Source organism: Sinocyclocheilus grahami, unplaced genomic scaffold (genome assembly GCF_001515645.1).
Source record: "Sinocyclocheilus grahami isolate Dianchi unplaced genomic scaffold, SAMN03320097.WGS_v1.1 scaffold865.1, whole genome shotgun sequence".
Classification (NCBI taxonomy): Eukaryota; Metazoa; Chordata; class Actinopteri; order Cypriniformes; family Cyprinidae; genus Sinocyclocheilus; species Sinocyclocheilus grahami.
The window spans coordinates 664,157-677,779 of record NW_015506044.1 but is presented as its reverse complement, the minus strand read 5'-3'; the positions used below and the strand labels follow the sequence as shown (position 1 = coordinate 677,779).

General features: G+C 40.7%; 1 protein-coding gene across 2 annotated transcripts in view; it reads right to left on the bottom strand.

Annotated features, from left to right (window-relative positions):
* dlgap3 (discs, large (Drosophila) homolog-associated protein 3) overlaps positions 1 to 13,623 on the bottom strand; it is a 170,074-nt gene that overhangs the window by 3,401 nt on the left and 153,050 nt on the right. For both annotated transcript variants that reach the window (XM_016248099.1, XM_016248100.1), the window contains 5 exons: positions 11,588 to 11,808; positions 11,201 to 11,303; positions 10,036 to 10,225; positions 5,873 to 6,381; positions 5,684 to 5,778 (listed from right to left, as the gene is read on the bottom strand). In XM_016248099.1, the coding sequence (XP_016103585.1) occupies positions 5,684 to 5,778; positions 5,873 to 6,381; positions 10,036 to 10,225; positions 11,201 to 11,303; positions 11,588 to 11,808 (1,118 nt within the window). The remainder of the gene's footprint in view (positions 1 to 5,683; positions 5,779 to 5,872; positions 6,382 to 10,035; positions 10,226 to 11,200; positions 11,304 to 11,587; positions 11,809 to 13,623) is intronic.

Below are 13,623 nucleotides of genomic sequence, written 5' to 3'. Positions count from 1 at the left end.
ATGTGACTCTCAGGACATGCCTTGGTCTCTGTAGTGTTGTGATACGTCATATTCGCGTAGCAGCAGCAGGGCTCCAGACAAAAAAAAAATAAAGTAAGGAGCCATTGGCATTATCGTTAACAATTCTCGTTCATTGCTTCTTGTTATCAACTGTTTGAGGTTGTGGACGGGTGTCTTTTATACTGATAACGAGTTCAAACAGATGCCATTAATACAGGTAACGAGTGGAGGACAGAGGAGCCTCTTAAAGAAGAAGTTACAGGTCTGTGAGAGCCAGAAATCTTGCTTGTTTGTAGGTGACCAAATACTTATTTTACCGAGGAATTTACCAATTAATTCTTTAAAAATCCTACAATGTGATTTTCTGGATTTTTTTTCTCCTTTTGTCTCTCATAGTTGAGGTATACCTATGATGAAAATTACAGGCCTCTCTCATCTTTTTAAGTGGGAGAACTTGCACAATTGGTGGCTGACTAAATACTTTTTTGCCCCACTGTATATGCTGTGTTAAAGTGTGAACTTTATATTATTTGTAGCTCACTTACCCTCCAGTAACCTTTTAATAAACAAAGTGTCAGCTTTAAAATTATGCCAAATTCATAACGAAATTCAAACAATAAATACGGTTTTGTTGCTTTTTAATGCGGTATTTACGATCGCTTTAGCGCAGGGGTGCCCAAACTCGTTCCTGGAGGGCTGGTGTCCTGCAGAGTTTAGCTCCAACCCCAATTAGACACACATGAACCAGCTAGTCAAGCTCTTTCTAGGCATACTAGAAACTTCCTGGCAGGTGTGTTGAGGCAAGTTGGAGCTAAACTCTGCAGGACATCGGCCATCCAGGACCGAGTTTGGGCACCCCTGCTTTAGAGCCTCAGTTCAAATTCAACTGAACCCATCTTGAATTAGCTTGAAAAAGAGCTTGAAACACCACTGTGTGTTGCTCAGAGACTGTTCTGCTGTGATCTTTGTTTGGAACTATTTTCGTTAACCAAATAATTTTTTTTTTTTTAAATTGTAAAAATCAAATCTATGTTTATTCGTCTTGTCAAAATACTAAATTCATTTGACATTTTTTTGTTGACACGGTAGGAAAAGTGCCGCAGAGAAAAATAAATAAATACAACATCTTTCATTTAAAATTATAGGCTAAGAAAAATATAAACAAAACCAAGTTGAACGTCCTTCAAGGACAGCGCATCCACACTTTGCTCCATCCTTATTCTGCTCTGTCACTCATCGACAACTTGCCTGTTCTGTCTGAGGGCCGTATATTTACCACAGGTAGCCTACAGCCTGCTCTGAGCATCGTTATGCACATGCTGCGCACAGTCCACACAAATAAAATGCGTGACGTTTAAAGCATGCGAGCAGCGTGTGCATAACAGTCCTGAGCGCAAGCTGTACCGGTGGTCAGTAAGAATAAAGTGCAGATATGCTGTTCTAAATGGACGTCAGGAACGGGATATTGTGAGACCGCCCGCTCCTGTTCAAATTACACCAGAGTTACCGACCGCTACCGCTAAATGTACCAAGATGAAGATAAGTTTGTTTCTTCATCAGAACAAAATTTGAGAGATTTAGCATTTCATCACTTGCTCACAAGTGGATCCTCTGCAATGAATGGCTGTCCGCAAGTCCAGAAGTAATGTCTTGTGAAGTGAAAAGCTGCGTGTTTGTAAAATGCAATAATGACGCTTTTTTGCTTCAAACCTCTGCTTCTGGCTAAAATACAAGTCCTCTTGTGTATGATTTTGAACAGGTATTTTGGCCATAAGTGATGCTTTAAAATTAAAACAACTTAATAATGGTTTTTTTTCTTCTTAAAACACAGCTTTTCACTTCACAACACATTAATTGATGGAGTTGTGTTGTGTACATGTGGATTATGATTTTTTATATCAACTGTTGAGGATCCACTAATAATATTTTTTATCAACTGCAGAGGATCCACTAATAAAATGCTAAATTTTTCCAAATCTGTTCTGATGAAGAAACAAAATCATCTACATCTTGAATGGCCTGAGGATGAGTACATTTAAAGCAAATTTTAATTTGTAGGTGAACTGTTCCTTTAACTTGTACTGAAACTTTTAATGTCTCAATACCAAAAATACATAAAATATGACCCAAAAGACTCCAAACTAACAGTGATTCTGCTAAATCAAAAAAGAGGCTGACAAGGGTAATTAATGATCACAAGACAAAGCATATTAAGCTCATTCGTGGATGAGTGACATCATTTCACAGGTTTTGGCATATTGCGTAATGGCTGCTTAATTATACCCTCTCACCTCACTGTGTTCCTAGCACGTACACCCACTGTGTGTGCGCTTGCTTGCGTGAGTGTGAACCTTGCACCTGCACCTCTTGCTCATCTAACACTGACACATTCACACTTCACCCCACCTCAGAAATAAACCAACCACCCCTGACATCAGGAGAACAAATGCAAATATCAGAGAGATAATGAAAGAGCCCAAAAAAAGCTTTTAGTCCATGTCTGTAGCTTATAGTCCATATCTGTTAGATTGAATTAATCTAAGTTTGTGCACTGGTTCTCAACTGCTTAGACTTTACATTGGACATCAAGAAGTGTGCAAGTTTTGTAATTGTACAAAACAAAGATGTCCTTAAAATCAAACACTTAAATGTATTAATATTATCTTAAACTGCATAGTCCCAACAACATGTAAATTCTTTAACACGTTTCTTTACCAAAGATCTTGACAAAATTTAACACATTTTAATATATATAGGATATGAATTGTGAAGAACTTAAGGATTCTTTTAGTACTTGTAATAAATTCAATTAAGAAATACAATAACTTCACCAAATGATGAGAGCTTCAATAAAAAAGTTGCAATCAATTAACTGGACTTAATTTAATACTAAACAATAGTATAATGGTAAATGTATTGTATTATTATTTATAAAATACTACTGACAAAACCATTATGTGTATCTTTAACTACGCAATGTCATATACTGAACAAAATTATAAACGCAACACTTTTGTTTTTGCCCCCATTTTTCATGAGCTTAACTTTTTCTATGTACACAAAAGGCCTATTTCTCTCAAATATTGTTCACAAATCTGTCTAAATCTGTGTTAGTGAGCACTTCTCCTTTGCCGAGATAATCCATCCACCTCACAGGTGTGGCATATCAAGATGCTGATTAGACAGCATGATTATTGCACAGGTGTGCCTTAGGCTGGCCACAATAAAAGGCCACTCTAAAATGTGTAGTTTTACTGTATTGGGGGATCTGAGGGGGGGTCCTCAATCCACAACATTGACATCAGCAAACCGCTCACCCACACAACGTCATACACGCTGTCATCTGCCCTGTACAGTGAAAACCGGGATTCATCCGTGAAGAGAACACCTCTCCAAAGTGCCAGACGCCATCGAATGTGAGCATTTGCCCACTCAAGTCGGTTACGACGACAAACTGCAGTCAGCTCGAGACCCCGATGAGGACGACGAGCATGCAGATGAGCTTCCCTGAGACGGTTTCTGACAGTTTGTGCAGAAATTCTTTGGTTATGCAAACCTATTGTTGCAGCAGCAGTGGCTGGGCTCAGACGATCTTGGAGGTGAAGATACTGGGTGTGGAGGTCCTGGGCCAATAGGCCTTTTGTGTACATAGAAAAGTCTTAGATCAGTGAGTTCAGCTCATGAAAAATGGGGGCAAAAACAAAAGTGTTGCGTTTATAATTTTGTTCAGTGTATAATCAACCAGTGAGTAACTGCACTGGGGTGTGTTTCCCGTACAATGACGTAACTCACTGATAAACCACCATAGTATGATGAATTGTTGTGGAAACTAACTAGCCAGTCACGACTGTTTCCCGAACACGGTCGCATCTCCGTTGTTTGAACCACATTAGTTCAACAATTTATGCTGAGTTCACACTGCACGATTTTAGCCAGATTTTTCACTCGCCGACAGGTTTTGCGAAATCGCAGACAAATGCCCGAAATCGGAGGCAAATCGATGCTCATTCACGCGAGTGACAATCACACAGTGAGAATTATCAAAGACGAGATCTGAGGGAATCGCCGAGCCGACGCCTGTGAAATATTTGGCATGCTAAATGGTTGTAAATGTATCGGGTTACCATGAAACCAGGGTCTTGTTCGGCGTCCTGGGGTGTTACAAAGTATTTGTGAAATCTAGCTAACAAAATATATATTGTGTGTTGGAGTGGTCCAGATGCTACAGTAGTTTGCAGACCAGTGTTGCCAAATCCGCGATTGCCGCCGGCTGTTTTTTATGTCAGCAGGTTGAAGCGACCCCAATAACGTGATATTTAGACCCTGGAATGTGAATTGTACCAGGAGAACCCCGCCAAAAAAAGGTGTATTTTACCCCCCGAACGCGATTTTTACTGGGAGACCCCCTCGAAAGCAATTGGGCTATTTTCAGGCTAGTTTTGAGTAGTAATTGGGTGAGTTTTGTAGTGAAAACCTTGCAACCCTGCACCAGACAGAGCTGTCGGCAATTCTTCCTATTGTAAAGTCATGCAGTGTGTAACCTCCTGTCGTCGTTCCATCGTGCAGTGTGAACACAGCAACAACTGAATGCTACCCCAGATAGTCGTTCAGTGTGAAACCAACAGTGATGCGACGTCTTTGAAAATCGTGCAGTGTGAACTCAGCATTAGGGCCGTTGTTAATGGCGTCACACGCATGTGGTGGAGTAATAACTTCTGCTAATTAATTGATTAAAGATTTCTGAGATGCAGCTGTATTGAACATGGCCCCTGATTACTAATTTACTATATTTTGTTCCCTGTCATTTTGCTTTATTTGATGTTTGATTAATCGCGGGTTCCCTCTTATGTCATACTCCGGGGTTCCCTTAGACATTTATACACATGCACACTCTTCAAAATGGTGCTTACTGAGGATGCGCTAAAATGTATAGATTAAAATGTATATATATTTATGTAAAATGGAAGATATAGATTGTACTGCATGTTAGCTTGCTTATTGTCCCCAAAAGCATAATTTATTTAAGTCCATATGTCTAACAAGAAACTATGCTTCTAACCACAGGTCGAGAGCTGTAGTTCCTACCATGCAAGTTTGCGATGCTGTCTGCGAATGTTCGTTCGAACTATGGTTTCGGGAAACACCGAATTGTTGAACTATGTTGGTAACGACGGAATTTGCGACCATAGTTGGCTAACGATGCTTTTGGGAAACGCACCCCAGATTAGTTGTGTCTGTTTGATTTACTCAAAAAGAACATAATTTGAAACAGTTTTCAGCTCCCAACCCATATTTAAAACAACAAAATGTATCATTTATTATACACAGCTAAAATTTACTCTAATAAATTCTGATGACTTGCATTGAACTCAGGAATATTAAAACATAAAAAAAAACATTTATAATAATTATTAATAATAATTAAGAAAATGCTCTCTAGTATGAGAATGTCCCTCCCACTAATACAAACTGCCACCAACCAGCAATAGCAAGTAGCAACTCATGATTCATGGCTATTATGTAAATGAAAATCTACTGGCAGTTTAGATTAAATGAGGAGCCCTTCAATACTCCACAGCTTATTAGGAAATATATCAACACCGGTTATAAAACTGTGCCGTTTTATTCCATTTAAAAAATGTTATAGGATATAGAGATGAAAAATGAAACAAGCTAGATTTACCTCTTGTCATCCTCCACCTGAACCCCTATGGAGTGCACCTCTCTCAGCGCTTTGCCTTCTGGGTCTGAGTCAGACAACGTCTCTGAGCTGTCCACCTGGAAAACACAAAGAGAGACATTTAACAAAATGTTTCACAAGAGAGAGACATCATTCGGGCTGAATCTCTCACGGGATTATCCCCTCTTATACCTGCACTGCAATAGAGGGTCTCCACTTCCTCCCTCGTCCTTCCTGTTTGAACTCCTCTCCTCCAGTCAGAGCTTTAGCTAGGGACATACTGTTCTGGGGCAGAGAGGCTGATTTTCCCAGGCTGCCTCCAGCTCGGTCCCTAGATCCCCTGGGCCCCTCCAGAAGGTTATCAGCTGAGCTGCTGTGTTTCGGTTTCATTGGACCAGGTCCACCAGGGTAGGCGATGCTCTGAAGGGCCCTGCCATTCAAACTCTCCGCGGAGTTGCTGCTCTGTCTGACATGCGCAGTGCCCCCGCCAAGATAATGCCCACCTCTGGAGCTTCGGCCCCCACTGCTCTCCGTCAGGTCCACTGAGTTGCTATGCTGTCTGGGCCGTACCAGTGCGGGCTGTCCTGTACTCTGGAAGTAAGCATCCTGAGTGGACTCAGTGCTGCTCTGAGCAGTCACAGAGATCATTGGCTTGGACATGCGAGGTGGAAGAGGAGGGGGTCCTTTCCTGTATGGGAACACTAGACCGACAATGACATAAAGGTTTTATTAAGACTGCTATTTAAATATATCATTCATTTGAAAGATGAAGGGCTGTTCATTCAAAACAGTCGCCACAGAAGGAATAAAACATACTCTTCCTTTGAGTTAAGTTAACTTTCTGCTGAAGAAGGAAATTAAGCAGGAAAATCATTAGAAAGGAGAACAGAGGAAAGGTTGCAAGAACTTACAGTACAAAACCTGCTAGAGCCTTCAAGTACTAGGCATATTTTTGGTAGGTAAGAAAAAAGATGGACACACAAACCAGCACAAACACTTAATAGTTCACCCCAAAATTTTAATTTTATGTTTATCTGCTTACCCCCAGGGCATCCAAGAGGTAGGTGACTTTGTTTCTTCAGTAGAGCACAAATGATGATTTTTTTTTAGCTCCAACCGTTGCAGTCTATCAGTCGTATAATGCATGGCAATGGTAAGAAAATCTATGAGAGTAAAAAAAACATGCACAAACAAATCCAAATTAAACCCTGCGGCTCATGACGACACATTGAAGTCCTAAGACACGAAACGATCGGTTTGTGCGAGAAACCGAACAATATTTATATAATTTTTTACCTCTAATACACCACTATGTCCAACTGCCTTGAGCGCGCGCACTGCATCCGGTGCGTGAGGTGTGTTTACGCAAGCGCCAGAAGTGATCTCTCGCGCGTATACGTCACTCATTGTTTACACAGTGCACAAACATTGTAGGTACGACGGCTAATCAAAATGGTACTTACTTGCGCTTATCTGGATTGTTCAAATCGACTTAAAACTAAAAGATGATGTTCTCTCGCGCGAACTCATTCGGGAGTGGTGACTTTCCACGTATTCCCAACTTCTGAGCCTGCTCGCCTGAAGTTATGGTTGATTGCTCTTCGGTTGGATATCAACACACCCATTAACGTACTAAAGTTGTTGAGGGTCTGCAGCGATCATTTTTCCCCTGATGATTTTACATACCCAGGAGAGGATCACATACGACTTAAACCATCAGCTGTGCCTATGGTTTTTCCACATCCAACTGAGGTATGTGAACAAGATCTTTGTATGTGTCCTTTTTACTTGTAAAGCTGCCCTTACGAAAAGTAACAAATAAAGATAAGTTTTGATGTAATAAAACCATGTTTTTTAGTTGTTTACTTCCATTTGTATAACAACTGTTGTACTACAGGCACCATGTTGTTAACCATGGGTTTACTACAGAGACAGATATTTCGTTGCAATAACATTTCAAATACAACACATTACTCACTCTATTGACAGCGTGCCACTGGGTCCCTCTGGCCTTGAACGTCGCCTCCAGTTTATACGTGGCAAGCTAAACACAACATGCAAAACGCTGCATCTCAACAGCGGAGAAAAATCTGGATCTTCAGTCAGGCAGGTGTGTGATGGGACACCTTTGGCAATGTCCTCGTTGGCGTCTTGTAGTTGTGGCATTGCTATGTTCCATTCGTGACAACAGATGCTCTCCACTTCTGTTGGCATCTCACAACACTTACTACAAGAACACCACCACTTTTGAAGAGATCTCTGTCTCTCTGAGGCTTGAAGATGTGCTGCTGCAGCAGATGCTTCCTCCATCTCTCTGAGTTCTTGATCTGAGTGTTCTGGTTCAAATAAATACAGTTGGGCAGAAAAATCCACGTGGTCTGTTGATATATCAAAATCGTCTTCCATTGTGATGACCTGTACGTCTAAATATCTTTAGATCTTCACAGTGGCAGGGAACACATCCGCAATGACTGTGCACTGTGTAAACAATGCGTGACGTATACGCGCGAGAGATCACTTCCGGCGCTTGCATAAACTACGCCAGAGCGCGTACACATCTCACGCACCGGATGCCGTGCGCGCGCTCAAGGCAGTTGGACATAGTGGTGTATTAGAGGTTAAAAATTATATAAATACTGTTCGGTTTCTCGCACAAACCAATTGTTTCGTGTCTTAGGACATCAATGTGTCGTCACGAGCCGCAGGGTTTAATTTGGATTTGTCTGTGCATGTTTTTTTTACTCTCATAGATTTTCTTACCATTGCCATGCATTATACGACTGATAGACTGCAACGGTTGGAGTTAAAAATCATCATTTGTGTTCTACTGAAGAAACAAAGTCACCTACATCTTGGATTCCCTGGGGGTAAGCAGATAAACATCAAATTTTCATTTTTGGGTGAACTATCCCTTTAATGTTTTCAGTACAATTAAAAAATACAACCAAGACAAGGATGTGGCACCTTTATAGGGACGCCTTGTTTGTAATTTCATCCTACCCCCTTTTTGTTTTTCTTTTGGCCATAATGCAAGAGAAAAAAAATACAATGTTAGTGACGACCGTAGGCTTTTTAAAAGTCATTTAAAAGTCCTCATTGTGTGTGACCTCATTATTATTATTAGTAGCCAATGCTAACTGTTGTTAGTGTTTTAGTGTCATTAATTGATTTAAAAGTGACAAAGTGTTGTCACAACTTGTTTTAAGGTTATGGAACAATGACTGTGTTTTGGTAGTTTCAGTGCATTTTGGATGTGAAATTAACTGACAAGCTGAAACTGTTTAAGGACAACTGGATGAAGAGTTTTGAAAAGTGACCCGAGTGTAGAGAAATGTGTCTTAGCGATTGTAAAAAAAAATGGTATTGCAGATATTATCTTATACAGAGCAATCATACTGCTTCTGAGACAGATAGATAGATAGATAGATAAAAATTTACAGCAAAGACAGAATTGTGAGAACGCATACAGATATATGCAAATGTATTCTCTTTACCGAGAAGACAGAAACAGATAAATATACATATACTGTATACGTTATAGCTTAAAATCCCCATTCGAGTATTATCATTCAAAAGCTTTAGACACATCCTCATGGCTTAAGTAACATCCGCTCACACACACACAGACCCATTCAGTAGCTCTTGAGAACGGAGACATGAAATTCAGAGGGACACACTCAGAGATTAAAGGAGTTTTTAAAAAAGCATGCCTAAGCCCTCCTTCCATCTCTCTTGTCCTCTCCTCATCCCTCTCTCTTAAAAACACTCACACTCCGGTGTGTGTCACGAGTGTTGCCTTGGAAAACTGCAGATGGATGCTTTTGACACTTCACAAGGGCTTTAATAAATCTCCTGTGAGATTCTCTACTCTAAACGAGAGAATAAAGGACAGTGGGGAAAAAGACAAAGTCATCCACATGTTGGTGAGAGAGAGAATAAATTGCGATTGCAATAATGACCATACAGTGTACATTTTTACAGAGACTTTTTGTTGTTTGGCGTTTGCCCTGTCTTTTGGATTTTGTCATATTCATTCATTACAATACACTGACAATATTAACACTACGACCATAATCTTGACTACAACCCAAGGGACAGTCAAGGAGACAGACATCTCATGGGAATTTGAGCATTTAAAAGTGTTTACGATGTAACATTTGTTTACAGTCTTGATATACTGAGAGCGTAGAGATAGAAGGAAAACAGTTTTGATCTAAATCCCTTGGCAGAAGCGTGTTTCTCCAGCAATTCCAATGAGACTGATCCAAAAACTCATTAAGTCACTAATCTAATCCCTGTGACAGCATGGAAACTAGGCATACCCACACATACATAAACACATGCTGATGACTCACCTGCTTCGCCCTTCACGCACCCCTGTGGGCCCGACATGGAAAAGACAGACAGGCAGTCATCGTCCTGGGAGCAGCCGGCTTGGATAGCCCGTACGTAGCTGTGACTGCGGGTGCGGAAGCATCCGGGTAGGTCCAGTGCCTCGACAGCCTGTGATTCCATTTCTCCAAACAGGTTCAGAGAGTCACTCAACTAAAACATACAAAGACAAGATTTCGATGAAGGCTGAGTTTCAGATGTTTCAGCAAATAACCAGGACTGTTCATGCAACTGTTCAGTTGATAAATGATATGTAAAAGCTGAACGTGACCACACATTATTACTAATCAGGGTTATACCTAGTGACCAGAATATGAGGGGGTGTGCTCTGTTGACATTGAAACAATAAGCATTTATCTAGAACACTCTAACAACCACCTAGTCATGCATTACCAACTACCCAGAACTCCATAGTAATCACCTAGTTATGTCATAGCAACTAGAAGGATGCCCTAGCAATGACAAGAACACTTAAGGCACTGCCTAGTTATGCCCACCATCCAAAAGAGGCACAAAATCACTTTCACAGACTCTTAAATTAAAAGTTCTCTCCTGGTGGAATGACCTGCCCACCTCGATCCGAGCAGCTGAGTCCTTAGCCATCTTCAAGAATCGGCTAAAAACACATCTCTTCCATCTTTATTTGACCCTCTAAGCTACGTGTACTGCGTTAAGATAACTGAGACTTGTTATGGCACTTGCATATCATTGCTCTTTTGTTGATTTTGGTTGTTTCCATTATCCTCATTTGTAAGTCGCTTTGGATAAAAGCATCTGCTAAATGTAATGTAAAACTCTCTAGCAACTACCAAGTCAGGCCCTGGGCGAAGGGGAACAAAAGCATGTGATCGCACATGGATTGGCTACCCGGAACACGGTCGTGAACAGATCATGAACGGACCGAGGGGGACAAACAACAACTACCTAGTTATGCACTAGAAACTAGCAAGACGTCTTAGCAATCAACAGAACTCCCAAGCCACCTCCTAGTTATGCCAAACCAACCAGCAGAACACCCTAGCAATGCATTCATGATACTTTTGGTTTTCATGATTATTGAAAGAAAAATAAATCATTAAAATAACTTGGAAAAAATAAATACACGTAATGTGAACACTATGGTTTTACCTGAGCGCTGGTCAGAGAGCGTGTGGCGCTACGGGAGCGAGCATGGCCTTTAGGTGTGGTTCGACTGTTCGGGTAGATGTCTGTACACTGTTTACATGAGTACCTGAGAAGAGAAATACACCATTAAATCCCCAGATTGCACTTAGATTCCCATAAAGCAAAACGTACACCACTCAATCATTATGTAGTTGCGGTACCATTGTACAATGATGTACAAAATGGAATTACCTTGGTACACCCATATACCTTACCATTTTCATGTACTATTGGTTTTACATGCTAGTCCAGTGTGCTACTTTTTAATAGTGCAAATACAAATCTCAAAATAGCAACAAAAAACGGTCACAGAGTCTGGAAATTAAAACTGAAAACCAAGTGACAGCTGACTTAGATGCGGTGGAGGAGCGCTGGTCCATGCTGACAGAGCGGCGGAAGGCTTCTCTCTGGGCAATGAGGGCTGATTTGGGTGAGGCTTTCGGGCTGGTGTCTGAGTCAGCACTGTCGTCGTCCCCCATAGCCTTGATGTAGCTGCCACTGCGCATACGTCTGCAAGGGATCTCCCCACCACTGTCAGATGGCCCACCACCGCACCAGTCATCTGAGGGAACCTGCAAGAGACACACAACTTGCTGTCAACATGGCCTTTACTTATGAAACTGATGAGGGATGAGGCTGTTCTATATTTACATAAAAAGCTAATGCTGGAAACTAAAATTTTAGACACAACATCTGCAGTTTCTTTGAATCGAGCAAATCTGCTGAACATATAGGTTGAGTGAATGATTCACTCAGAAAGTCAGTTGTTTCATTCTTAAATGTATCTGTGTTTTTGAACAAAACAGAGTGAATGATTCAGTGACTCACTCATAAAGATTAGTTAGTGTTTTTGAACAAACCGAACGATTGAAGTATTCAATGACTTACTTGTTTTGTACCAGAATGAATCAATGCTTTGAACGAATGAGAAAAAAAGTTAAAGTTTCAATGACTCACTCAATATAAGAAAGTCACTTGTCTCCACCTGGTGTATCGATGTAACTTGTAGGAAGACTCAACTCCATCACTAATTCACAGATTGACAGTCTGTCTGGAGTGATTCAAAGAGTGAAAAGTCCAAGTGCTAATTTCGAGAACCTAAACTTACCGTCGTATAGCTATATATCATTGATATGAGAGAAAATGCAATGATATTGCAACTAAAGGTTTATGTATATCAGAAAAAAAAATCTTGTTAGAGCTGTGGCTTTCTGGTCACAGCGTAACCAGAGGGAATGCAGGGTTGAACTGAGGGCAGCTGAGTAAAATAAAATCTGATTGGCTGACAGGGATGAAAGGCACCAGCTGTACATTTAGAGCTGTCATCACACTCAAGAGCTGCCCCTCGGCTGGGGCATGGACAGAGCACAGATGTGGGGAGATAGCAGGTTATGGAGGGGAGGCAAGATTATTTATTTTCATGAACTCTGCTCTCCAGAGCCATGTCCTTTTCTGATAGCATCGCTGCGTATTATTGCTGTTTTTTGCCTCTGCATTTGCTCTCTGTCACATATTTTGAAAACATAAAATAAAAAATAGTGTCTTACAAGCTATACAGCCACTATAGGATAGCTAGACATTTAATACCAGAACCAATAACTCTTTCAATTCAGGGCAAGGAGAGATGGGCGCAGTTCCAGTGTTGTCTATGTTTAACAAAAGGATGTTCCCTCTTAAACTTGTTGCTGTCCTTACTGTTTAACTGTATACAGGTGCATCTCAATAAATTAGAATGCCATGGAAAAGTTCATTTATTTCAGTAATTCAACTCAAATTGTGAAACTCGTGTATTAAATAAATTCAATGCACACAGACTGAAGTAGTTTAAGTCTTTGGTTCTTTTAATTGTGATGATTTTGGCTCACATTTAACAAAAACCCACCAATTCCCTATCTCAACAAATTAGAATACTTCATAAGACCAATAAAAAAACATTTTTAGTGAATTGTTGGCCTTCTGGAAAGTATGTTCATTTACTGTACATGTACTCAATACTTGGTAGGGGCTCCTTTTGCTTTAATTACTGCCTCAATTCGGCGTGGCATGGAGGTGATCAGTTTATACGACAACTGTAGCCACATTCCTTGACACGTCTGTGTGTGGTGACTCTTGATGCTTTGACCCGAGCCTCAGCCCATTCCTTGTGAAGTTCACTCAAATTCTTAAATCGATTTTGCTTGACAATCCTCATAAGGCCTCTTGTGCATCTTTTTCTTCCACACTTTTTCCTTCCACTCAACTTTCTGTAAACATGCTTGGATACAGCACTCTGTGAACAGCCAGCTTCTTTGGCAATGAATGTTTGTGGCTTACCCTCCTTGTGAAGGGTGTCAATGATTGTCTTCTGGACAACTGTCAGATCAGCAGGCTTCCCCATGATTGTGTAG